The sequence below is a fragment of the Hemitrygon akajei genome, chromosome 17 (assembly GCF_048418815.1).
Source record: "Hemitrygon akajei chromosome 17, sHemAka1.3, whole genome shotgun sequence".
NCBI classification, from domain to species: domain Eukaryota; kingdom Metazoa; phylum Chordata; class Chondrichthyes; order Myliobatiformes; family Dasyatidae; genus Hemitrygon; species Hemitrygon akajei.
In genome coordinates this window covers 59,876,406-59,902,381 of record NC_133140.1, presented here as the reverse complement: position 1 = coordinate 59,902,381, position 25,976 = coordinate 59,876,406, and the positions used below count along the sequence as shown (strand labels likewise).

At 39.0% G+C, this 25,976-nt stretch overlaps 1 protein-coding gene across 1 annotated transcript; it reads left to right on the top strand.

Annotated features, from left to right (window-relative positions):
• The first annotated feature begins 15,673 nt into the window (after nucleotides 1-15,673).
• cog8 (component of oligomeric golgi complex 8) lies at nucleotides 15,674-22,508 on the top strand. Its single transcript, XM_073070252.1, has 4 exons — nucleotides 15,674-16,234; nucleotides 16,822-17,640; nucleotides 20,643-20,811; nucleotides 21,167-22,508. Exons 1-4 carry the CDS (start codon nucleotides 15,677-15,679, stop codon nucleotides 21,481-21,483), a joined length of 1,863 nt encoding a protein of 620 aa, XP_072926353.1. The 5' UTR covers nucleotides 15,674-15,676; the 3' UTR covers nucleotides 21,484-22,508.
• Nucleotides 22,509-25,976: the final 3,468 nt, after the last annotated feature.

Here is a 25,976-nt window from a genome sequence, read left to right as displayed (position 1 = left end):
TAATCAACAATATACGTACAATATTACTGTAATATTAAATACACAACAAAATGTACAGAATGAAGCTCCCTAACCTCCATCAAAGCTGAGCTAAATTTATTTTGTTGCGTGTTCTCCCATCTCTAACACAGACTGGCATTCCTACCTCTCTCTTGCTTTCTCTTTTCTTACTTCCCCAATTTCTCATGCTCTCTACACTTCCTTCCTCTCCACTCCGCTCCCTCCTCCCTCTCCCTGCCCCTCTGCTCCTTTCTCCCCCTCCTGCTTCTGTGCCCCTCTCTTCTGTGACCTGTGCCATCATCATATATTCTTCTTGTGCCCATCTATCCCTTGAGTCAATCCTCTCATTCTCTCTCTTTCCAAGATTATTTTCATTTTATGCTATTCAAAATTTTAGACCCACAACACCAACAACCTGTAAGAAAATATTATAAATACCTCCTTATTCCTCATTCCAAACAATTTTCTTTTATTATACCTAGTTGTTCCTTGCTGACAGAATGTTCATTTTTGAAGCGCAAAGCAGCATGTTTATATTAAAATAATGCCAAAAACACAAAAAGATTCTAGGCAGCTGGTAAACACTTAAAAAAAAGGTACTGTATACTAAGTTGTGAAATGTAATAACTTTTGAATATATTGAACTCAACTAAGTGGTAGCATTTTAATGTCTAGCTTCAGTTATTGAATGTAATATGAAGTGAAGAGGAAGTAAAATTGGGTGCAATTTAATATGGATACTTGTATTGATGCCGCACACAATTACTGGGCTTGCTGAGATACTTCTTCTACACGACCAGCTTTTTTATGAGCTTGCCTTCAGCCATTTGCACCATTAACTCTCTAAACATTTAACACATCAATATGTCCTATTATACATGCAAATATAAATATGTAAGCAAATAGAAAAGATATAATACCCATTTCAGATATACTTCAGAAATCCAGACTCAAATTCTGAATTTGTCCCCCCTCTACTTTGTCCCCCCTCTACTATTTTATGGCTTTCAGTTTTATTCTTGGGGTAATCTATTCCTTTATAATCACACCTCAGAGAAAAAGGAATTTGCTGAATTTTGGTGTTATCAGGTAATAATAATGACTGTATAATAATCCCAGTCTTTGGCTATTGCTGTTGCAGTCTCTGTTGAACATTTGTACTTATTTCAAGTTTTATGCAAGAGATTTATTTCCTCTGACTAGAACTGTTCATCTCAGCTTTTCCCCTCAGGACAAGTGAACTCATCCAGAAGCTTTTCTGAAGAATGTCAAAACGTATTATAATGTGCTTGGTTGGCTACAAACAATATGCAATGCGAGGAATCAAAGCTATGATAGTAGCATCACTGAAAGTAAATGGGGATATGAGCACTTTTCTTTTTCATGTTTATCTTCACATCCTGAATGGATTTTAGAATGTTGCCAGTTAAAATACTTATGTGGTTCACTAATTGCAAGAGAAACAAGGTAATCTCATTACAGTAAATGTGAATATAATGTGAGCTACATTATTTTTTACTGCTATTTAAAATGCATTTTAAGAAGCATGTGTTACAAAGCATGAAACATAGTTATTAATTATATTGATAGATGAGACTGTCTCATAATTTTAATTTACAAAGATAATAATACTATCTCCTCATTTTTCCACATTAGAAAAGGATATGATGGAATGTGGAGCTGGTGAAGACGGATTGAGATGATATAATTTATTTAATATAACTTCTGTTCCTGTCTTCATTATATCCCTTTCTTTCTTTCTTTCAAGTTCCTCCTAAATTTTTCATGTCAATGATGTTTTGACTTACCATAAGTAAATTATAAATTTTGATAGCTCAAGGTATCAGTTTCCCATATAATGCAATATTTGTTGTTCCAAAAACGTAGTTCGAATTGCCAGAGAGCAGAGGTACCATTGATCCCCTTAACAGACATGAGCCTCTTGAAACCAAACACGTCTTTATTTCTGATACGTTATCCACCTTCCCTGCCAAACATCCTGGCCAACTTTATACCTCAGTTTCTGCCTCTGTAGCAGTTCTTCCTCCTCTAGAGAAGCTTTTCCCCCTCCACAGCAGCTCTTCCGCTTTACACCAGCTTTTCCTCCTTAGGGCAGCTCTTCCCCCCCTGCACCAGCTTTTCCCCCTCTACATCAGCTTTTCCCCCTCTACATCAGCTTTCCCTCCTCTACAGCGGCTTTTCCCCTCCACAGGAGCTTTCTCCCCTCCATTTTACAGCCAGATTTCAAATAACAATGAAATTCTGTTAATCTGACATTCACAACCTATGATTCCAGTCCCTAGGGACTCACTTTCAAGGACTCTACAACTTATGTGATTAGTATTATTTATTTATCTGTTTATTTGGTTGTTTATTTATATTTTGTATTTGCAGTCTGTTTTCTATTGAACATGGGTTGTTTGTCAGACTTTATGAGTAGTTTTTCATTGATTCTATTTTATTTCTGCTGTGAATGGTGACATGTGCATACTGTATTTTAATAATAAATTTAGTTTGAACTATGAATTTGAAAAACATTGAGACATCAGTCTCACTCATTAATCAGGCATATTGGTCAGGGTTTATCATGTATGTGGGGTGTGATTAGAGCCGAGGCTCTGGAGTGTGGCCAGGATGAGGGTCCAGACTATGGGTAAACTGTGCAGCTGGAGCTGGAGTTGGTGTCTCAAGTACCAGGGGTCAGGACTGTAGCTAGATCCATGGCTGCAGCCAGAATTAAAAATGTCTGGTATTTCCTATTCCCTTCAAATTCACTGGTTCACTAAAAAAAAAATCTACATGGTCAGATTCTACTCTAACTCCATCTACAAGTCTGCAGATGACACTACCCTAGTGGGCTGAATCTCAAATAACAATGAGTCAGAGTACACAAAGGAAATAGGCAGATGATATGCCATGGAAACTGCCCTCTACTCTAGATCAGTAAAACAAAAGAGCTGATAGTAGACTTCAGAAAGGGGTCAGTGCACATGCTGCTCTTTACATCAATGGTGATAAGGTCAAGAAAATTGAGAGCTTCAAGAAATGAACATTACCGGTGGCCTTTCATGATCCAACCATGCAGATGCCACAGCCAGGAAAGTCATCAGTGCTTCTACTTACTCAGGAGGCTAAAGAAATTTGATATGTCTACTTTGATCTTCACTATCTTTTATCATTGCAGCATAGAAAGGATCCTATCTGGATGCATCAACTGCTTTGCCTGAGACTGTAAGAAACTACAGAGATTTGTGGACACAGCTCAGCACATTGCAAAAATCAGCCTTCTGCGAATATTTGTTTTGGTTTGACTGGAATTAGATAATATTTTGTAATCAATTATAAAGTAGTATCTTCAGTTGATTTGGAATCTAGGAGTGTTCAATGATGAAGTTAGCAAACACAAGAAAAATCAGTGAGAATTGCAGGAATACATGAGTTTCCTTTAAGTATTTTATAAATCTGTTTCTCAGTTCTTCAAAGTATGCAGGAAGGATTATTATTCACATAGAATTTGTTGACTAATTCCACAACAAATAAATTTACCTCTTCAACTTATTCATGTTTAGGATTAATAATTATATGCTGATATACATTAACCTAGCTTCCCTATGCCAAGGCACAAATATCACAGCAGCTGGGTCTTTTTTGACACCTCCTCATTTTGTCACTACATTCTCTCCTTCTCAGATTCCACCGCTACTACTGCACCCAATCTCTCTCCAAATCTGTCTCACTCCTGGACTTCCCTTTCTTTTCCAAGTCTCATTCTGTCATAACATTTTCTCCCTTTATCCCTCTTCTATTCTCCCTTGACTGAGCAATCCTTTGAGAAAGGTGGGTCAGGTCCTGGACAAGATATCATTGCCCTCAATAGACTGGTCTGGAGCTATTTTATTTTTGTTTCAAGATACAGCATGGTATAGGTCCCTATGGCCCTTCGAGCCGTACCACCCAGTAACTCCCAACTACACCCTATTTAACCTTAACCTAATCATGGGACAATTTTCTATGACCAATTAATCAACTAACCGGTACATCGCTGGACTATGAGAGGAAACCAGAGCACCTGGAGAAAATCCATGCATTCCACAAGGAGGATGACCAGATTGCTAACAGAAGACATTAGAACTGAACTCTGAACATTGACGCCCTGAGCTGTAATAGCGCTAACTGCTAAAGTGGATGAATTCCAATGGCTAACATAAAACTAAGAAGATAGTCATGTCTTGGGTGGGAAACTAGGTGCCAATTCCCTAAGAGGGTGACAACGCACACTTAGACAGCAAAATGATACCTGCCTTGACAATGAAAGGGGGCATTTCCCAAATCCCACGGAACCATGTACCTTCACTTTTCTCATAGTATCACAGAAAGCCCCAAGGAACTTTCTAGTCAGTCCCAGCAGAGGGTACCAATTAGCTTCTCCAATGCTGGCTGAGCTTCCAGACAATCAGTACTCCTGGACCAACCTTTCAGCAGGTGTTCCACAAAACTATGTGTGCATTCTCATTGACTGAATCTGTGAAGTCACATACTGTGGCCACTCTAAATTGCCCCAAGTGTGTAGATACATGGAACAGGAATTGGTTTATTATTGTCATATGTACAATAGTGGAGGTTGAAGAGCATGTGGGGAGAATTAAAAAAGACATTAATCTAGGAATAGCATAAGATGGGTGCTAATTCAAATATAATCAAAACAAATATTCATAGAACCATTTATTAAACCAAACATGAACAAATTTGTGAAGGGCCTGTTTTGAGTTGTATCTCTCTGAATCCATTCCTTCCGGATCCCTTATGGAGGAACCAGCATCGGCCAGCATCACCACGAGCTGTTTCCAAAGCTTCTGCCATTGTCCAGAGCGCAGAGGAAGAGTGAGGCACTGTTCATTGCAGCATTTGCAATCTCCATTTACCCCTCAGGGCCCACTGAGCTTGTCCTTTTTATGCCAAAGGGTTCGATCCTCTACAGCTCAACCTTGATGGGACTCTAAACTGAGCACTTCCTTCATAAGGCACTTACTCTTTGGTTGATTCCTTCCTGTACTCCTGAAAGAAAATATATATGCGAGTTTTACCCACTTACCATCAAATCTTCAAGATGGTTGGGGGGGGGGGGGGAGAGAATTCTTTCAGTATTTTTTCCTCCACTTTTTCCCCACATGGACCCTAGAGTCACCTGTCTTACAGCAGCTAGTTGTAAAAGTGCCAGTGTGGAAGAGGCCGTCTCATCATGGCACTTGTCATAGGTAGGCTGGTAAAATACAGGAAATGTACACATGCAAAACATCCAGATGGCTAGTTAGAAAGACTTCTCCTTCAGACATCCAGGAGAAGGCACTGGGGTCTGATGGTGAGCTTGCCAAGCTGAGGGAGCTGACAATTCCCTCAACTTCTTCACCAACTTTGTCCCTCTGAGATGATCCCTCACCTTGGCGTACCATTGAAATCTTCCCTTCCCCCAGTGAAACATTCATTGCTATTGGTGGAGCTTAGGGAAGTGGACACTTTTTTAAAGAAAGAATTTGTAAAGATACAGACAAATAACGATGTGGAGCCAGGACCTGATAAAAATTGCTTGATCCCCAAAATTCTGATTGAAATGAATTGAGATAACTCATGAAACCACGACAGTAATCAAAATCCAATAGGAAGCTTTCTTCAACTAAAATTTATTGTGTGATTATTTATTAAACAACTTTACATTAATCACAGCATTGGGAGTGTGAGAACTAAAGCCATTATCACCCTAACTGATTACATATTGATTTATGATCATCCTCTTATGTTTTACCTCAAGTAACATACTCTACTCAAAAACATCAGGTTGTAACACATATTTTCTTATAATGTTTTTGAAATGGCTATCTTTAGACACACTATTTTCATAATTTTATTAATCTTCTTTAATATCTTCCCACTATTCAGCAAGAAGTCGATCTTTCTTTATCAGTCTGACAAGAGTTTGACCATTTCTGCTTTTATTTCAGAATTCCATCATCTGCTTTTTAAAATATTTTTATTTCTATTTACCGTGTACAGAGATGTTCGATCCTGGGACTGAGCATATATTGGTACATAATGGTGTACTCAGGATACAAAATGAAAAACACGGGAGAGAGAAACAGCATTCAGCACAACTAATTGTTTTTACTGCTGCTGCTAGTGACCTCTAGTGGAAGTATAATATCTGAAAATCGGGTCTTCTGTAACCCAGGGACCCACTCTCACTGATTTTGATGAAGATTTTTGATGATTCTGGTATATATAGCCTTCGACTATATATACCAGAAATCAACTTGATTCAATGAGATTTGAAAAAGATTGAACTTTTTTAAAGTGCTGAATCCTTTTTTAGGTGTCAATCTTGATACTTCTTGAAATCTCCATATCTCTAACTCACAAAGTGGTGGATTTAAGTAGTACTCCTGAGATGTGAACACACACTCAAAGTTCAAAGATCAAAGAAAATTTATTATCAAAGAATATATATGTCACCATATAAATCCCTGAGATTTGTTTTCTTGAAGGCATAAACAGTAGGTATAAGAAACACAATAGAATCGATGAAAGATCAATCACACCCGACAGGATGGATAACCAATGTGCAAAAGACAACAAATTGTACAATTACGAAGGAGAAAAACAATAATAGTAATAAATAAATAAGCAATAAATATCAAGAATATGAGATGAAGAGTCCTTGAAAGTGAGTCAGTGATGGGGCAAGTAAAGTTGACTGAAGAGTTCAAGAGTTCCTTTGGTTCAAGAGTCTGATGGTTGAGGGGTAATAACTGTTCCTGAACCAGGTGGTGTGGGTCCTGACACTCGTGTACCTTCTTCCTGATGGCAGCAGTGAGAAGAGAGCATAGTCTGAGTGGCAGGGGTTCTTGCTGATCAATACTGCTTCCCTGCAACAATGCTCCATTTAGATTTGCTCAACAGTGGGCACTCAATGGCCACTTTATTAAATACACCTGTACACTGCTCATTAATGCAAATATTTAATCAGCCAATCACGTGGCAGCATAAAGGCATGCACACATGATCAAGAGATTGTTGTTGTTCAACCCAAACATCAGAATGGGGAAGAAATATGATCTAAGTGACTTTGACCATAGAATGATTTATGGATGCCAGATCTGGTGGTTTGAGAATCTCAGAAACTACTGATCTCCTGAGGTTTTCACACACAGCTCTCCAGAATTTACAGAGAATTGTGCGAAAAACCAAAAACATCAAGTGAATGTGGACAAAAAATACCTTGTTAAGGAGAGAGGTTAGAGGAGAATGATCAAACTGGTTCAAGCTGACAGGAAGGTGACAGTAACTTAAATATCCACACGTTGTAACTTAATGTGCAGAAGAGCATCTCTGAAAGCACAAGATGTCAATCCTTGAGGTAGATGTGCTAAGGCAACAGAGGACCATGAAGGTACAGCAGGTATCTAATGACGTAGCCACTGAGTGTATAACTGCAGCTAACAGTGCAGAAATAAATCAGCACAGTGGAAGAAGCTGTGTTTTTCAGGTAAGATGGTAAAACATATACACCTGCTCTCTCAGGTAAAGGTATTTCCTGATTTATACAAGGATTATGCTCTGGGGAGATGCTGTGTTATGTAAATTTTTACAATTCAGAAAACCTTCTTGGCTTTCCGTATTCTTTGTTTTTCAAAGTAACTATGTCACAGGAAAATACTGCATTAGCTTCATTGTAAAAACTCTGACTGGATTACAGAAGTAAGGAATTATGGTCATGTAAACATAAGACACTTAAAAATATGGAGAGATTGCAGAGGCATTAGCAATGATCTTTCAAGAATTGATTGATATACCGGATAACTGGAAAATTGCAAATGTTACTCTGCTATTTAAGAAGCGTGGGAGGCAGCAGAAAGGAAAATATATACCTGTTAGCCTGACATCAGTGGTTGGGAAGTTGTTGGAATCAATTGTTAGGGATGAGATTACGGAATACCTGGAGGCATATGACAAGACAGGCCAAAGCCAGCATTGTTTCCTGAAGGGAAAATCCTGCTTGACTAACCTACTGCAATTTTTTGAGAAAATTACAAGCAGGGTAGACAAAGGAGATATAATAGATGCGGTGTATTTGGATTTTCAGAAGGCCTTTGACAAGGTGCCGCACATGAGGCTGCTTAGTAAGGTAAGAGCCCGTGGAATTACAGGGGAGTTACTAGCATGGGTGGAGCATTTACTGATCAGCAGAAAACAGAGAGTGGGAATAAAGGGATCCTATTCTGGCTGGCTGATGGTTACCAATGGAGTTCCACAGGGGTCAGTGTTGGCACTGCTGCTTTTTACAATGTATGTCAATGATTTGGACTATGGGATTGATGAATTTGTGGCTAAATTTGCCAATGGTACAAAGATAGGTGGAGGAGCGGGTAGTGTTGAGGAAACAGAGAGCTTGCAGAGAGACTTAGATAGTTTAAGGGAATGGGCAAAAAAGTGGCAAATAAAATGCAATGTTGGAAAGTGTATGGTCATGCACTTGGTGGAAGAAATAAACGGGCAGACTATTATTTAGATGGAGAGAGAATTCAAAATGCAGAGATGCAAAGGAACTTGGGAGTCCTTGTGCAGGATACCCTAAAGGTTAACCTCCAGGATGAGTCGGTGGTGAAGGCGGCAAATGCAATGTTGGTATTCATTTCTAGAGGTAGAGAATATAAGAGCAGGGATCTGATGTTGAGGCTCTGTAAGGCACTCGTGAGACCACATTTGGAGTATTGTGTGCAGTTTTGGGCTCCTTATTTTAGAAAGGATATACTGACATAAGAGAGGGTTTAGAGAAAATTCACGAGAATGATTCCGGGAATGAAAGGGTTGCATTCACTGGTGTTCAGGAGAATGTGGGGGGGAGGGGGGGGAGTCATAGAAACATTCCAAATGTTAAAAGGTCTGAACAGATTAGATATGGCAAAGTTATTTCCCATGGTAGGGGAGTCGAGGACAAGAGGGCATGACTTCAGGATTGAAGGACATCCAGTTAGAACAGAAATGTGGAGAAATTACTTTAGTCGGAGGGTGGTAAATCTGTGGAATTTGTTGCCACAAGCAGCGGTGGAGGCCAAGTCATTGGGTGCATTTGAGGCAGAGATGGATAGGTTCTTGATTAGCCAGGGCATCAAGGGGTATGGGGAGAAGGCAGAAGAGTGGGGATGACTGGAAGAATTGGATCAGCTTATGATTGAATGGTGGAGCAGACTCAATCAGCTGAATGGCCTACTTCTCCTATATCTTATGGTCTAAAATATACCAACATAAGTAGCTGAAATAATAAAATATAGTTTTATTCATAATTAAATCTTAAATTAATAAAAAGTACATAATATTGCCCTTCAGAGTACCCATCCAGAGTAAGATCCTGAAGGGTATTGACCTTTCCTCTTGTAGGAGGATCCAGAACTACCATTAATAATCTAGGGACTATTTAAGACAGAAACAAGGTGTTTTTTAAAAAATCTCTCACAACACTCTGAGTCCTGGGAACTCTCTTCCTTAAAGACCAGTGAAAGCAGAAACTTCAGAGACAGATTTTTGAAAAGCAATGGGGTGAACAATTACTGTGAGTGGGTGTGTGGGAACTGGAGTTAAGGTTGCTGATCAGCTGTGGAAGAAAAGTTTAAATATAGGATTAAAAGAACTGTGTCTATTGCTAAAGCTTTGTGTCCTTGAGAACTTCCTATGGTTCCCAATTAAGAATATTGTACAAAACACTACTTCTCCTTATAACAATAACACAGCTGCACAAATGAGATGAGTGCAGATAGATGAGCCACAAATCATGTTTTTAAAAAAGCCATTGTGAACTAACTCCTTTATTCTGCTAAGGTTTCACAGACTTATTAATAAGATATTAAGACAAGCTTTTTCCTTGTACTGTAGAGTTCCACACATGTGGGCTCTCCGTGATATCATGCTAAAACAAAAGATTTGCCACTTGAAGTCTGGTATTGAGCTTTATTTTAAAAATTCTCTGACATCAGCCACAATCTTTCTGAATAATGGGGTGCATTCAAGGAGCCTGGTAGTAAACTTCTAATTCATATCTTATAAGTAAGTAGTAGTGATGACTTTGTAGGTCAAAGTGGTAGCAGGAGAAGTGAAAAACGAGTTGTCACAGATGTTTTGATATTAGTGATGGTGTATCTGAGCTTGATGGAATTGATGACATTGTAGGTGAGGGTCTTCCTCTGTTTCTGGGTGCCTGATGAATGAAGTTAAAAGAAAAGCCAATAGCTGAAAAGCTGTCTTTCATCTCCTAATATGAGAAAATCTGCAGATGCTGGAAATCTAAGCAACACACACAAAATGCTGGAGGAACTCAGCAGGCCAGGCAGCATCTATGGAAAACAGTAAACAGTTGACGTTTCAGGTCTCAGCCTGGAACATAGACTGTTTATTCTTTTCCATGGATGCTGCTTGGCCTTCTGAGTTCCTCCAGCATTTTATGTGTGTTGTTTTCATCTCCTAATGCTCTTTGTAGCATATCGTTATCTTCCATTATTTCCACATCTAATGCTACATACCTTAATGGAAGTATACAACAGTGTAAATGTCAGTTTCCTTTTCAATTTAGAAGAATGCCTTGAAAGGCCTTTTCATATGAACTATTTTCAAGATGTTTTGTGAATTCTGTTGTGTTTTTTCCAGTACTTTCTCCATATCATCCTTGTCTATGTCATTAAATTTAACCATTTGGCAACAACAATGTCTTGGTGCTTTTTCTAAGTCATAAACCCATGGGAGACTTGAAAACACTCGGCCATAATTTCCTTCAAATACAATTCATTATCTGCTAGGTTATTTCATCCTCATAACCACAGATGTAATCTATAACTGACTTAATATCGTACCTTTACCTTTGCTGCTTCACATTCTAATGACAAGTTTCTGTATGAACTGCAGATATTAAGTCTGTTCCATGCATGAATAAGGCTTTTTGTCTAGGTTATTCCTCACATGATAACATTTGATGAAAGTGGATAAAAATTATACAACTTTGGAAGAACCTTCAAGCCCTCTTGTTAGATTGCCACTTCACTGAACAATTGGCCTTTAAATACACCTTTAGATTGTTGAGTCTTCTGTGTGGTAGAATTGGAGAGGTTTGAATTTATATCCACCAATGGCATTCCAAGGAGTTGTATCCCTCATTGTTTTGAAGTGTTCTAATCTGAAATTAAAGTGCTTGAAGACATTTTTAAAAGAGCCTTGTATCATTAATTTTAAACATTTTTTCAGGAGAGTAGCTTCCTCAATGATACATTTATTGAAAATTCTCCTAGCATCTTTAGAAAATTCTCTGCCTCCACTTGTTGCCTCCCCTGCAAGACAAACATTAACCGTGTTCTTGAAATATTTAAACTGGTCCTGACTGGCTTTGAATATAATGATATGGAATCAATTCATCACCCCCTTTATGACTTTCAAATCTTGCCATAAAAGTCTTATTCCTACCTTGACCAAAGAGTGAGGGGCTGGGTGAGTATAAAGAATAGGACATTGTTAATAAATAACTCAGAAGTTATTTTAGATTCGGTCATTGGGTTTGTAGTAATTGAATTGCCAGTAGGCTTATTTGCACTGAATGGAGTAACTCTGCAATCTCTGTCCTCAGCAATGACAATAAAGCTCTAACTCTAACTCCGACTCCATTGAGACACCAAATCAGTAGAAGGAGCATGAAGCCACACATTTTAATTCCACTTTACCTGGGACCAAGAGGTCAAATGGGTGCAAGGAGCTGGACAAAGGCAGTTGGGTGAGTGATCAAAGCCCATTGCTGGAAGTGAGTATGATTCACAATGTGCTAGGAGATGTGTAAGTTGTTGCATTCTGTTCCTGGTTGCTTGACACACTCTCAGAGCTAATAAACTGGAGATGGTGCTTCATGCACTATGATACATCAGAAAGAGGGACACACTGTTCCAGAAGGCAAATGACTTATCCTTAGATAAATAACTTCAAATGCGATCAGGGACAGCTGGTGTTACCGCTAATGAAGCAGACAATGGAACATAGAGGATAGCTCTGGAGGAGTCAGCCACCCTTCTTCTAATAGATATGGGTTCTGTTTGGATATGGGTAGGGACCGCCGGTGGGGGGGGGGGGGTTAGATATGCAAACAATGCATAGCACCCTTGTATGGTGGTGTGGGGGTTGGGGGAATAAGAGAAACATTGTAGTCATCAAACATAAAAGGACAACAGACACCGTTTCTGCAGCAAAGACAGAAGCTTTATTGCCTCACAAACACGAGGAAATCTGCAGATGCTGGAAATTCAAGCAACACACACAAAATGCTGGCGGAACGCAGCAGGCCAGGCAGCATCTATAGGAAGAAGTACCGTCGACGTTTCGGGCCGAGACCCTTCGTCAGTCTTTATTGCCTGTCCTGTGCCAGGATTGAGGACAGTTGCTGTGTGCTGCATAAAAGCTTGCAGTGGTAGCACAATGATCCAGTTGTTGTGGTCCATGCAGGCACTTACCAGATAGGTAGGAGGTTTTGCTGAGGAATTGTGAGCAGCTAATTACAAAATAAAAAAGGAGTGACAAGGGATAGAACCTCTAGGCTAAATCCAGAGCCAAATACAGATTGGCAGCAGGTAAATAAGATAATGTTTGAATGTAATTAGAGGAGGGAAAGGACTCCAGTAATATGATGTTCAGTAAATCAAAATAACTGAGAGAACAATAGCTCAGGATAGTGACGGAATGAATTAAAAAAATCAAACTTTATCAGGAAGGGGCAGAAAACATCAAAATTATGTGGCAGAGATTGAATTTCAGAGTAAGATTTGTAAAAAATCAAACTGAATATGTATAACATTTATAATGACACAAATAGATAAAAATGAATATTTATTAATCATTACTACAGAGACATGTTTGCAGGGTAACCAGGAATAGGAAATTATAACACCAGGTGTTCCAAAATAGTCAAAAGGGAAAAGGGTATTTTTAATTAGGGTAGTGGTGAAGAGACATATGCATTTAAAAAAAACAAACTGCTGGAAAAATTCTGGGGGGGGTGTCAAGCAGCATTTGTGGAGGCAAAGGGATAGTGGACATTTAGGGTCAAGACCCCGCAGCAGTTCCTTCAAATGTTTGTTCTTTGCTCTAGTTTTCACATCTACAGTTTCTTGTGGAATGCATTTATTGGATTATGATGTAAATTAATTTGGATGCTAGAAGGAGGAAAAGAAACATACAGGAGAGTGTTCCATAGGCACCCAAAATGCTGTCTCCAATAGAATAAACAATAAATGAGGAAATACCAAAGGCAAGTAAGAATATTGACTGGACTAATGAAACTGGCAAGGGTGTCATTAAAAGAAGAATTTGTGGAGCGTGTCACAATTGTTTGTGAAAGCAATGTTATAGGCTATTTTAGATTTGGTCACATGTAAAGGCATAGGATTAAAAAGAGATATTTAAATTAAGGATTGTTTAGGGATCAACATAGTTGAATTTCATATAAAGAGGACAGTAAATGCCTCAGGCCCACAATTTAATGCAATCAAACCAAGTCAACGTAAGTTCATGAAAGAAAAATAATGTTTGACAAACTTGCTCAGGTTTTTTTTAGGATAATAAGAAATAGTCAATAAACCGGCAACTTGTAAATGTAGTGTATTTGGATTTGCAGAAGATATTTCACAAAATGTCATATAAAAGCCATATGCACAAGTTAAGGGTTTATGGTATTGGGGGGGATGTGTTAGCATGCTATCACATGGAGAATTGGAATAAGCAGTTGTTTTTCAGACTGGAAAGATGTAACCTGTGGAATGACTCAAAGAGCATTTCTTAGCATTTAGTTATATACCGTTACTTATATTAAGGAGCTGGAGAAGGAGCAGATCAGAGTTGCTCAAGTCGAGAATCGATAGGAGAACATGAGGGAAAATATACAATTGCGCGCTTCACTTAAATGAGTCAAAAGGCAGACAATATTATCTAAATAAAGAGGTGTTACAGATGAATTATAAGATCATAAGACCATAATACTTGGAGCAGAACTAGGCCATTGGGCCCATTGAGTCTGTTCTGCAATTCAATCAAGGCTAATTTATTTTCCCTCTCAACTCCTTTCTCCTGCCATATAGGTTTAAGGTGTTCATATGTATAAAGCACAAAATTTTAGCAAACAGACAACAATTCATAAAGAAAGCAACAAATATTGACCTTTATTGCTTGAAGGAATAAAGTTTAAAAATAGAACAGAGCGTTCATGAGGACACACTTGACCCAGTTGGTGCAACTTTGGTCCCCTTAACATTGGAAACAATTCAGAAGGCTACTGTCATTAGAGAATGGTGTCCTATTAAATCCTACTTTGTTAAAAAATACAGTAGATATACATTCCAAAGAGAATAATCAGGCATAAAGATATAAGATCATCAGGGGCATTGACATGATAGATGCTGAGATGTTTCTATTAGTTGGAGCGTCTCAAATGAGGGGACACAGTTAATGATTGGGAAGCATTAAAACTGAAGTTCAAGGGCACAAAAGGTGTGAATTTCTGAAATTCCCCAGCTCAAAGGATTGTGAGGGCTAGATTAATGTAGGTAAAAAAGAGATAAATAAATATACTGTGCTTTTTTGAATGTTTGGAGTATTGAAAGACACATGGAACTAGCACAGAAGAGGAACTGAGTCCCGGGAAAATCAGCCACGGCAATAGTGGGCCAGCTAGTCTCCTCCTGTTTCTGTTTTCTTTCATCTTTATATTATTGTACCTTATCATTTAACTCTGGTGTTATATTAGAACTACTTTTATGATTCTTTCCATTATATATTGTAACATTCTGCTACTATCAGTAAAGGTCTAGTTCCAACACAGTACGTATTGAACAGATTTATGACATGCCAACTGATTTCTCCCTTTATACTTCATTATACCCGAAGGATTTCATTTTCTTTGTTGTACTTCACTTCAAAAGTAATCTGTGTAAGTGCTATAGTTAGTTTTAAGGATCAATTATATTAAATTGAATATTATGTCAACTGAATGAAGTCTGTTCAAGGCAGCCGACAAGCTAACGGATAGTTATTTAACTGATACAGCCACACCTGTAATTTCAATTGCCACTCATTACATAATGTTTCTAAAAACAAACTGGAGACTCTTACAGTGTTAATATTAGATTCAGCTGAAACAGACCGAAAGCTAGTCTTGTATATGATTACTAATGATTCTTAATAAATAAAACGATGTATATTCCTCTGCCCCAACATTAAAAGCTTAATGATATTCAGAATTACCTGTAAATGTGAATATTCTCATTGCGTTGACCAAAGCAATGCATGGAAATCCTTTGCAGGGTACTGGTATACTTGTATATGATAATAATGTTTATCATCTTCATGTGCGCCAGTTGAACATTAATTACTACATATTACTAAACTAAACGGATTTTTTTTAAACACAATTTGCTATAAAGTTCTTTGTCGGTGTTTCTCAAACCTCCGTGAAGTAGCTTAGCAAGTCCTCTAAGCCTAAATATCAACAGCTTTTGGAAGCTGTGAAGGTTTCTGAACTGGGCGATATTGCCGTTGCCTAGCAACCGGAAATTCGGCTCCTGCTGTCTGGGTGGCTGTTGATAAAGTTACGTTATTGAAACCGGAAGTCATGCCGGCCAGCAAGATGGCTGCGCTTGGGATTGACGTGGAAGATGAGAGTATTCTTGCTTCTATTTTCAGGGACTCTTTCCCGGAGAATTGGAGAGAGAACCCCGATTTCACGTTGTACCTGTCCGAGCTCAGCTCGTACGGAGTGGACAAGCTGAACCGCGAACCCGAGCGGCTGGCGGAGGAGCGGGCCCAGATCCTTCAGCAGACTCAAGAATTGGCCTTTTGCAATTATAAAACCTTCATCAAAACGGCAGAATGCACCAAGGAGATCTACCGGGACTTCGGACTGGTGGAAAAACACGTCTCCTCTGTCCTGGACAAGCTGCCTGCGCTGAGCGAGAAATGCAAGCAGTTCATCAAGGAGACAGAGGAAACCGGCGCCAGCAGAAGGATGAACAGTCTGACGCTTAATCGCCACACTGAGATCCTCGAAATCCTGGAGATACCACAACTCATGGATACCTGCGTTAGGAACTGCTACTACGAGGAGGCTCTTGAGTTGGCCTCCTACGTGAAGAGATTGGAGAAAAAATACTCTTCTATACCCGTCATACAGGTACTAACCTGTGGGGTTTTAGAATTGCTTAATGAGACTTGAAATAGATGCAATTGAGTAGTTAAGACAAAGTGAAAGTAAGCTTATTTGGAAAAAGTGCGTGTGTGCAACACAACCTAACAACTATTTGGAATATAGCTTTTTAAAGAGTCACAAAACCACACAACGCTTAAACAAATCCTTTAGCCTACTGCGTCTTTCCCAACTGTCAACTTTTTATTTACCCCACTTCTACACGAATCCTCTGTTATTCTCTGCGTATTCCCAACAGTTCCCCCAGATTCTATGCTCACCCACTAACATAGTGGCAGTTCGCAATAATCAATTAACCTACCATCCCACACATCTCTGGGATGTGGGAGGAAACCAAAGCACCTGGAGGTAATTTCTCACAGGATCCGGGATCCAATGTGCCACTGTAGTGCTCAACTAATCCTTGGGAAGTTAGAGGGTTTTTTTTTTTTACAACTCTTGAGTATTTGAGTCTTTTCTGCTCATCTTGATTATTGTTTCAAATAAGCTAATATAAATAAGCTTTTTTTTAAAATGGACTGTTCAAAAATTTTTAAATGACATTTGTTTCACAGGGAATAGTGAATGAAGTCCGTTCCTCCGCACAGTTGATGTTAAACCAGCTCATCCAGCAGCTACGCACCAATATCCAACTGCCAGCTTGCCTCCGGGTCATAGGCTATTTGAGGAGAATGGATGTTTTCACTGAAGCAGAATTAAGAATAAAGTTTCTTCAAGCACGAGATGCCTGGTTGAAATCCATGCTTGGTTCCATATCAGATAATGATCCTTATTTCCACATAACTAAGACAATTGAAGCTTGCCGAGTTCATCTGTTTGACATCATCACTCAGTATCGTGCCATTTTCTCAGATGAAGATCCATTGCTAATTTCCAGCAATCAGACTGTGAATGAAAGTGCCATTTTCCATGGCTGGGTAGTGCAAAAGGTTTCTGAGTTCCTAGGAGCCCTGGAATTGGACCTTCAGAAAGGAGTTGGTAGCCGCTTAGATTCATTGCTAGGCCAATGTATGTATTTTGGACTTTCTTTCAGTCGGGTTGGAGCAGATTTTCGTGGGCAGCTTGCCCCTATGTTTCAGAAAGTTGCTATGAATACTTTTGAGAAAGCAGTTCAAGAGGCTGTGGAGAAGTTTCAAGAAGACATGAATTTGTATACCTTAATTTCTCCCCCATCAATGTTGGGGAGTACCATCCCTATGACTCTGCCAACTGAGCAACCTGGAACTCTGCAGCCTCCAATGGTACTTCTAGATTTCCCTCCACTGGCATGTTTTCTAAATAACAATTTGGCGGCTTTTAATGACCTTCGACTCTGCTGTCCGCTGGCACTTGCACAGGAAGTAGCAATGTGCTTGGAAGATGCTCTTGTGAAGGTATTTCCATTGCTACTGCAAGAAAGTTAGACAAATGCTAAGACAAAAATATCTTTAGATAAGGTGCTGATGAATAAGCTTAGGGACACAAATGTTCTGTTGCAATTTAGTTTAATTAAAGTCGTAGTTTACTCTTCTCATTGGCCATCTCTTTTGTCTCTCAAGTTTGAATGTAAACTTGTTTTTCCTTGTATATAAAATTATCAAATCCTATTGTGCATCGTTGTTCTGGGGCAAAAATCAAAAATACCATTATCAAATATCCAAATCAAAGAGTGACGGTACTGGGATGATTCAAAATTTGGTTCAGAGAGATGGCAAATAAGAAGAGGACAGACTAGATGAGGAAAATTCTGGAATTTTGAGCCTGGTAGTTGAAGAAAGAGAACTAAATATGTGATTGGGGATGTATGAGCAAGATTTAGTTCAGGATATTTTGGAATATAAACAGCAAAGTCTTGGGCAATGACAAAACTTTCCAGAAAATTTGGTGGTAACTCGACTGCCTAAATCGTTATTTTTGCCTAATGATGGAACCTGAGCAGGAGCAAATTTGTTTTCTTTTTAAAATAAGTAAAATAATGTTTCCACTGAGCTTTTGGAACTTATCTGAGAAGTTTCATTATTATTCAAAATTTCTTCCCTGGATATCTCTAATGTAGAATCTATATTCAAATTCACCACTTGACATGGCCACATACAAGTATCTGATTTTTAATAACATTCAAACCCTTTTCACTGCAGCGCACATTTGGTAGGAGTTCTGTACACTTAGGAGAACTTTCAATTCTCTGCTAGAGCTTTCAGGTATGACTTTCTTTTAGGATCAGCTAAACAGTTTGCTTCCTTTCATTATCTTTTAATATGTCCTCAGAAGATACCTAATAAACTGGCCATTGAGGGTATACTTGTGGTCTTTTGCTTGCTGTAGCCCATCCACTTCAATTCAACGTGTTATGCATTCAGAGATGTTCTTCTGCACTCACTGTGATAGTGTGCAGTTCTTTGAGTTACTGTCACTTTCCTCTCAGCTTGAACCAATCTGGACATTTTCCTCTGACATCTCTTATTAACAAGGTATTTTTACCCACAGAGCTGCCACTCACTGGATATTTTTTGTGCTTTTCACACCTTTCTCTGTAAACTTTAATTGACTGGCATGTGTGAAAATCCCAGGAGATCAGCAATTTCTGAGATACAAAACCATCCTGTCTGGCACCAACAGTCATTCCACAGTCAAAGTTACTCAGATAACATTTTTTCCCCATTCTGATGTTTGGTCTGAATAACAACTGAACCTCCTGACCATAGCTGCATGCTTTAATGCATTAAATTGCTGCCACATGATTGGCTAATTAGATATTTGCATTAACAAGCAGATGTACTTAATAAAGTGGTCACTGAGTGTATTGTGTTTCATATTTACTTAAATTTTTACCTGATCCAATTCTCGACTCTTACCTATTTTATCATTTCTAACATTGCCATTAAATTTTCACTGACAATCTATTCTGTAAGAATTATTCTGACGGTGATCCAACCAGTTCCCCTCTATCACCACCTTCCTCCATCTGGCAGCTCCTCTCACTTCTCCAAACTCGGGGGTTGCCATGGGCACTTGCATGGGCCCCAGCTATTCCTGCCTTTCTGTTGGCTATGTAGAACGATCCATATTGCAAGCTTACCCCAGTAATACTCCCCAATTCTTCCTCCACTACATTGATAACTACATGGTACTGCTTCATGCACCCATGCTGAGTTCATCATTTTCATCAACTTTGCCTCCAGCTTCCACCCTGCTCTTAAAATCACTTGGTCCATTTCTGTCATCTTTCTCCCCTTTCTCGATCTCTCTGTCTCCATTGCTGGAGATAAACTGTTGACCAACATCTTTTATAAACTTACTGACTGCCACAGTTATCTTGACTCTCCTCTTCCCACTTTGTCTCCTGTAAAAATGCTAATCCTTTTTTTCAGTTCCTCTGTCTCCATTGCATCTGTTCCCAGGATGTGCCCTTCCTTTCCAGGCAACAATTCACCTGCAGAACTGCAAATCTGCTGGGTCGCTTTTTGTGTCCAGTGCTCTTGAAACGACCTCATCTACATTGGTGAGACCCGTCGTAAATTGGGGGACTGCTTCATTGAGCACCTCCACTCTCTCTGCCAAAAGCAGAATTTCCCAGAGGCCAAACATTTTCATTCCCATTCCCATTCCTGTTCTGACATATCACCCCATGGCCTCCTCGCATGCCAAAATGAGGCCACCCTCAGGGTGAAGGAGCAACACGTTGTATTCTGTCTGGGTAGTGTCCAATCTGTTGGCATGAATATCGATATCTCCTTCTGGTAAATAAAACATTTCTTCCCTTCTTCTGTTGCCCACTCTAGCCTCTTCTCACCTGCCTGTCACTTCCATTGGGATCCCCTCCTCTTTGCCAATCAGATTCTTTCTTTTCTAGCCTTTTACCTTTCCACCCACCTGGCTTCACCTGTCACCTTTTAGCAATCCTCCTTCCCATCCCCACAACTTTTCATTCTGGCATCTTCCCCCTTCCTTTCCAGTCCTGATGAAGGGTCTCAGCCCAAAACGTTGACTGCTTATTCATTTCCATAGACACTGCCTGACCTGCTGAGATCCTCCAGCATCTTGTGCTGCTCTGGTAGAATAATCCCACGTGTTTTATTTGGTTTGGAATATGGGAATTACTGGAAATGCCAGCATTTTGTTACCAAAAATGATTCCAAAATGTCCTTCAGGGTAGTAATTGTAGGATGACTTGATCCTTGGGAATGAGTTCCTTCGGGTCAGCATATTGTACTGTAATAGTGACCTTCAAAACACTTTGGTGTAGTGGGGAGAAGGAAATGCATACTTATGCTGTGTGATATACTCTGTTCGTAATAACAGTGATCAATCTATCCGGAGGAAACAATTGCCTTATCATGTTAAGTGTGAGTAGCTGGCCAAAAAAAAATGTCTTCTAATTCTTTTTTTTGTATAGGTTACAAAGCTAATTCTTGCTTTTCACCGAGCTGAGGAAACCGCTTTCAGTGTGAAAGAGCAGGAACTGTTTGTCCAGTTCTGTGTTACATTCACCGAAGATCTGGTTCCCTACTTGAATCGATGTTTACAAGTGCTTTTTCCACCAGCACAACTAGCACAGATACTTGGTATGTAGTAGTCCGATCACTTGAGTGGAGTTTGATGTTCTCCTGAGGGGTTGTCTGTTGGTGGGTGTTCAGGTGGCTGTAGAGGCCAAACCAGCATCCACATATGCTGATGCAGTGTTGACAAGCGTAAGCATTGGCTGTGGTTGCTGATTTGGGTCTTTTGGTTTTTCATTCTCTCCTTTTGCTGCTGCTGCTTGTTCTGTGCAACACAGCAGAGATCACTCTCATAAATGTATAATATTTCCATTTATGTTCATTGTCAATAATATCAGTCTACTTGAATCACAATCTTACCACATTGACAAATGTGTATCTTTCATGTTACGTAACTTAATTTCCTTTTGTTTTTGGGCAGGTGTTCCTCTCACTCAGATTCATAAATATGGCTCCATTGGTTCCATTAATAAAGGCGTTATACTAGAACTACTTGATTTTATCCTCCCCAAGAAAGAAATTATAATTCCGCCCAAGAACAGTCTGGATGATGAACTGGAACATATCCTGTCAGTAGAAACCACTTTGCACAGTTCCGGACTGGAAACAAAAACTGAGACTTTGAGTGAACAATATTCTCCAGTTTCTTCTGCTGTGTTGAGTGCTGGAACAGAAGAGGTTAAGCCAGCCACGCCTGATGTAGATAGCCAAAGAGCAGAAGGGACTTCACAGGTGTAGGCCTTTTTTTAAATTAGAAACTGAGACTGTATACATCTGTGATTGGGATCTGGGAACACTGGACTGGGAGTATTTGGTTATTAAATGTTTTAAAAAGGGGAAATAAAAGATCTCGGTAGTCAAGGTGAGTTAAGATCCAATATTTTTCTGACAGATTTATTAATGTAAACTTCTAATAATGTTAACAGTTGATTAATTTTCTTAAGTTATGAAATCAGACACTTGTATATAAAAGTCTTAAATCATCTATTGTGAATTTCAGCATCTGATGTAAACAGTTGTATAAAATAAAAACTGAGAAACCAAAGATTGAATGTCTGTTTAAAACTAAGTTGGTCCGTAATATGTGGAAAAATTAATTGGCTACTAAATTACTGTAGTGTTTGTAAGTGGCAGATTCAAGTAGAGTTGATGGGAATGTGGGGAGAATGAAATGGGATTATTGTGGGAGCAGGGACTTGATTATTGCAGACCTGTTGGACTGAAAGGCCTGTTTTCTGTGTGCTGTATCACCCCATGACTGGACTTCATCTTGGAATGCAAATGGGCAGTCTCCAATGATCAGCTAAACAGTTTCCATCTTTTGATATATATTTGCACAAGCTTGTGCAAGTTGCGGAGCTGAAAGCCATCAGGTCTCCGTAGAAGGCATTTTAGCAGAAATTTCATGTACTTGTTTTAATTTATTTGGAGCCATTTTTTTTGAAGTCCTATTCTCAGAATGTTCATCAGCTCTAATACTAATGATAGAATAACTAAAAAGCATTCTTCCACAGCACTACTAGTTCTCATTGCTTGTGTTTCAATTTTACTCTAGAAATGTGAAATCACTTGTTTGGGGAAGATAATGAATGTACAAAAAGGATTAATGAATTGATGTTAAATCTGATCTAGGTGAGCAACCAGTGTGGTGTTGCATCTTCTTAACAATTCATTTTGGGGACTAATGGTTTATAGAACTTGCATGGAATTGTTCTGAAAGCATTCAGGTGGTGGAAATTCTGAAAATAAAACTTGTACTAATGGCTATGAACTATTTATTATGGGCAAGTGTGGTGTTATATACTGCAATGTTGACATGGGAAACTTAAAATTATTTAAAATTCCCAAAGCATTTTTTCACTTTAAATATAAGACAGGAGGTGTTTTAAAATTATATATAGGACTTAAATTCTTAGTCATGCTAGTTTCAATTGGTTAAACTAATACTAAACTTCTGGTACAGAATAGCTGAAAGGTTTGTTTGTCAATGGAGAAATTTTATCCAATCCAATTCTCTTGATGAAAGTATTGCTGAATCTTTTCTTGTAGATGGTTTTAATAAGGATTGTAAAATCTGCAGTTCAGAAGGTTTCAGGTGTCTCTCAGGCTGTTTTTACACTCTCATTGTATTCAGTCACCTTCAGTGGTTTAAAAAATGCAGCCGACAGAAACCCATTGAGTTGAAAAAGAGCATTGTAAGCCTGGGTCATTGAGTGATGGTGATGACCAGCTGAAATGCTTCCACTCCTGCAATATGAATCCATCTGCAGGAGCTGTTAAATAATGTGCTGAGAACCACTAACCTTCCTGCAGAGCAGCGGGAGGCTGCAGTCTTCTGAAAATGAGTAGGAATTGATGAGCAGCTAGATTCTCCCGGAGTTATCCGAGAGGGGTTCAGTGGGCCTTGGCTAAATCAGAGACTTTGGCATAACTGGGAGAATGGGGGCAATTAGGGAGCGACCCTAAAGAGGGTAACAATAGCGAAGAGTGCCCAACTTTGATGTTGGAAAATGCAAACATTAACAGCTGGACAGTGGGGGAGTGAAGAGAAAGGTGATGAAAAGGGGCTTAAGAGACAAGGAAGGGGTGACTGAAGAGAGGTGATCAAGACGGAGCAGAATGTGAACTGAATCTCTATATGCATTCTGGCTCCTGTGCAACCTGACGTCCATTCATCTTGGACCTTCCTTACTTTGGACCAGGACCCTGCTTTTGTATCCCATATAAAAATAATTTTTGTATAAACATATTCCATTCTTCATCCTGTATCCCATGAATTGCCTGAGCAGATGGAGACACTACTGATTGCCCTCTCCCAGATCAGTTTCGTGGTGGTGGGGAAGAAAATCAACACTAAAGAAACCAGTAAAGCCTAAAGCTGTGATCAACATCATTGTGAACATTGGGGTCTAGAACACCAAGAGTCAAGCATGTAATAGGTTTGTGGCTAGAAGCAGGGTATTTGTAATTTCTTGCACCCTTTAAACTCAGTGTTTACTTGAAAATTTAGAGTACTTAGTAAGGTTTTTTTAAAAGAAAAGTAAGTGTAATTTTAAAGAAAAATTAGTATTGTTGAAGTAGTGCAGCCATGCAACAGCCCTTTAGAAAATCTAAGCCGTATACAACTTATAAGCTATCTAAATAATACTCAAGTTCAACATAATTTGACCTTTCAAAACACTTGATCTTTCAATTTTCATTCTGTGGACCTGAAAACAAATCAGCACCTTTCTTGCTATAACTTTTGGAACAGACCAGGCTAAGGATTCCTGACATAATTTAACATCCTGTGTGCACAAGATCAAGGTTACTACATTTGAGTACAAAAATACAATGAATGTAGTTAAATATTTGTATTATCACAATATAAATAAGTCTTTCAAAAGTGGTTCAGGCTCAGAGACCCAAGAGTACACATGGGTACTCTTTAATCTTTAAAAGATCACCTTTTAATTACAATAAGTTCTACTGATTTAAGTTTATCTAACATTAAATTAGACCTTTATTCTAATATTGGGAGAAAACTTAATTTGCTTTAAATATTTCAAAATAACTACCAAACTGTATATACTCACAAACATCTCCAAATACCACTATTTCTATTAGTCATTCTTTATCCACACTGCAGCATATCTAAAACAGATCTAATTAAACTTTTCCATTGCACTATTTTTTAAATAATTCACTATAGGCATTTTACAGTCCATTCTTGATTATGTACTGTACAGGTAAAGGATAAAGTGAGAATAATGGAGTATGTGAAAAGCCCTGCCCCAATGAAAGCTACAATTATTACTAAGCAACGCAGTGGTTTAATTATTGAAATACACACGTTTCTTAAGTGTTTTATATGCATAGAAAGGTAAAATATATACTATATACTAAGAGAAACATTAGACCCACTGACGCTAAGTGATACCGGATGTCCCTGTTCCGACTTATGTACAAATTCGACTTAAAGACGGGCTCAGGAATGGAACTCGTTCGTAACCCGGGGACTGCCTGTACTCAATACCTCCTTGTGCAACTGGATCCTCGATTTCCTCACGTGCAGACCCCAGTCACTTCATATTGGCAATAACATCTCCTGCACAATTTCCATCAGCACAAGGCTGTATGCTTAGCCCCTGCTCTACTTGCTTTGTACTTATGACTGTCAGGCTAAGCATAGCTTTAATAACATACTTAAATTTTCTGGCACTACTACTGTTGTAGGCCAGATCAAAGGTGGTGACAAATCAGCATATAGGAAGACGATTGAAAATCTGGCTGAGTGGTGCCACAACAACATCTCACAACGTCAGCAAGACCAAGAGGCTGATTATTGACCTCAGGAGGAAACCAGAGGTCCATGAGCTAGTTCTCATCAGAGGTGAAGAGGGTCAGCATCTTCAAATTACACGGTGTTATCATTTCAGAGGATCCATTATGAAAGCAGAGGGTGGTGAATTTGCCATGGATGGTTGTGGAGGCCAAGTCATTGGGTATATTTAAAGTGTAACTATAGGCTCTTCAATAATATTGGTGTCGAAGGTTATGAGGAGAAGGCAAGAGAATGGGGTTGAGATGAATAATAAATCAGCCATTATGGAATGGTGCAGCAGACTTGCTGAACCAAAACTCTCATTTTCTGCCACTCCTTTTGGTTAAATGTGACTTGTAACTGTACTCCTTTGCAAAACAGTCACCTGCCAAAACTCCATACTGTGTCTCTGGAATAAACGTACCACTACTCGACAGGAAGCAACTCTCTGTGAAGTAAAATATTAATGAAATTCATCATCTCCACCCAAGGTCTACCAAAAGAGTAATTCCTATGCTCTTGCGCATATACCTATATACATCCCTGGTAAAAATTTCTGTTACTGTGAATAATTAAGTGAGTAGAAGATGAACTGATCTCCAAAACTCAAAGTTAAAGAGGAAACATTCTTTTCAATATTTTAAGCAAGATTAGTGTATTCTTTGTTTTGTACAATGTTAGAGTGAAAAAAAATGAAAGGAGCACCATGCAAAAGTTTGGACACCGCAAGAGATTTGAGCTCTCAGATAACGTTTACCAAGGCCTCAGACCTTAAATAGCTTGTTAGAGCTCTGGCTTGTTCAGTCATCATTAGGAAAGGCCAGGTAATGCAAATTTCAAAGCTTTATAAATACCCTGACTCCCCAAACCTTGTCCCAACAATCAGCAGCCATGGGCTCCTCTAAGCAGCTGCCTGGCACTCTGAAAA

Coding starts and splice junctions, on each gene's coding strand:
- cog8 (XM_073070252.1), top strand. CDS start 15,677: ATGCCGGCCAGCAAGATGGCTGCGCTTGGGATTGACGTGGAAGATGAG. Junction 16,235..16,821: donor CTTCTATACCCGTCATACAG/GTACTAACCTGT, acceptor TTTGTTTCACAG/GGAATAGTGAATGAAGTCCG. Junction 20,812..21,166: donor ACAACTAGCACAGATACTTG/GTATGTAGTAGT, acceptor GTTTTTGGGCAG/GTGTTCCTCTCACTCAGATT.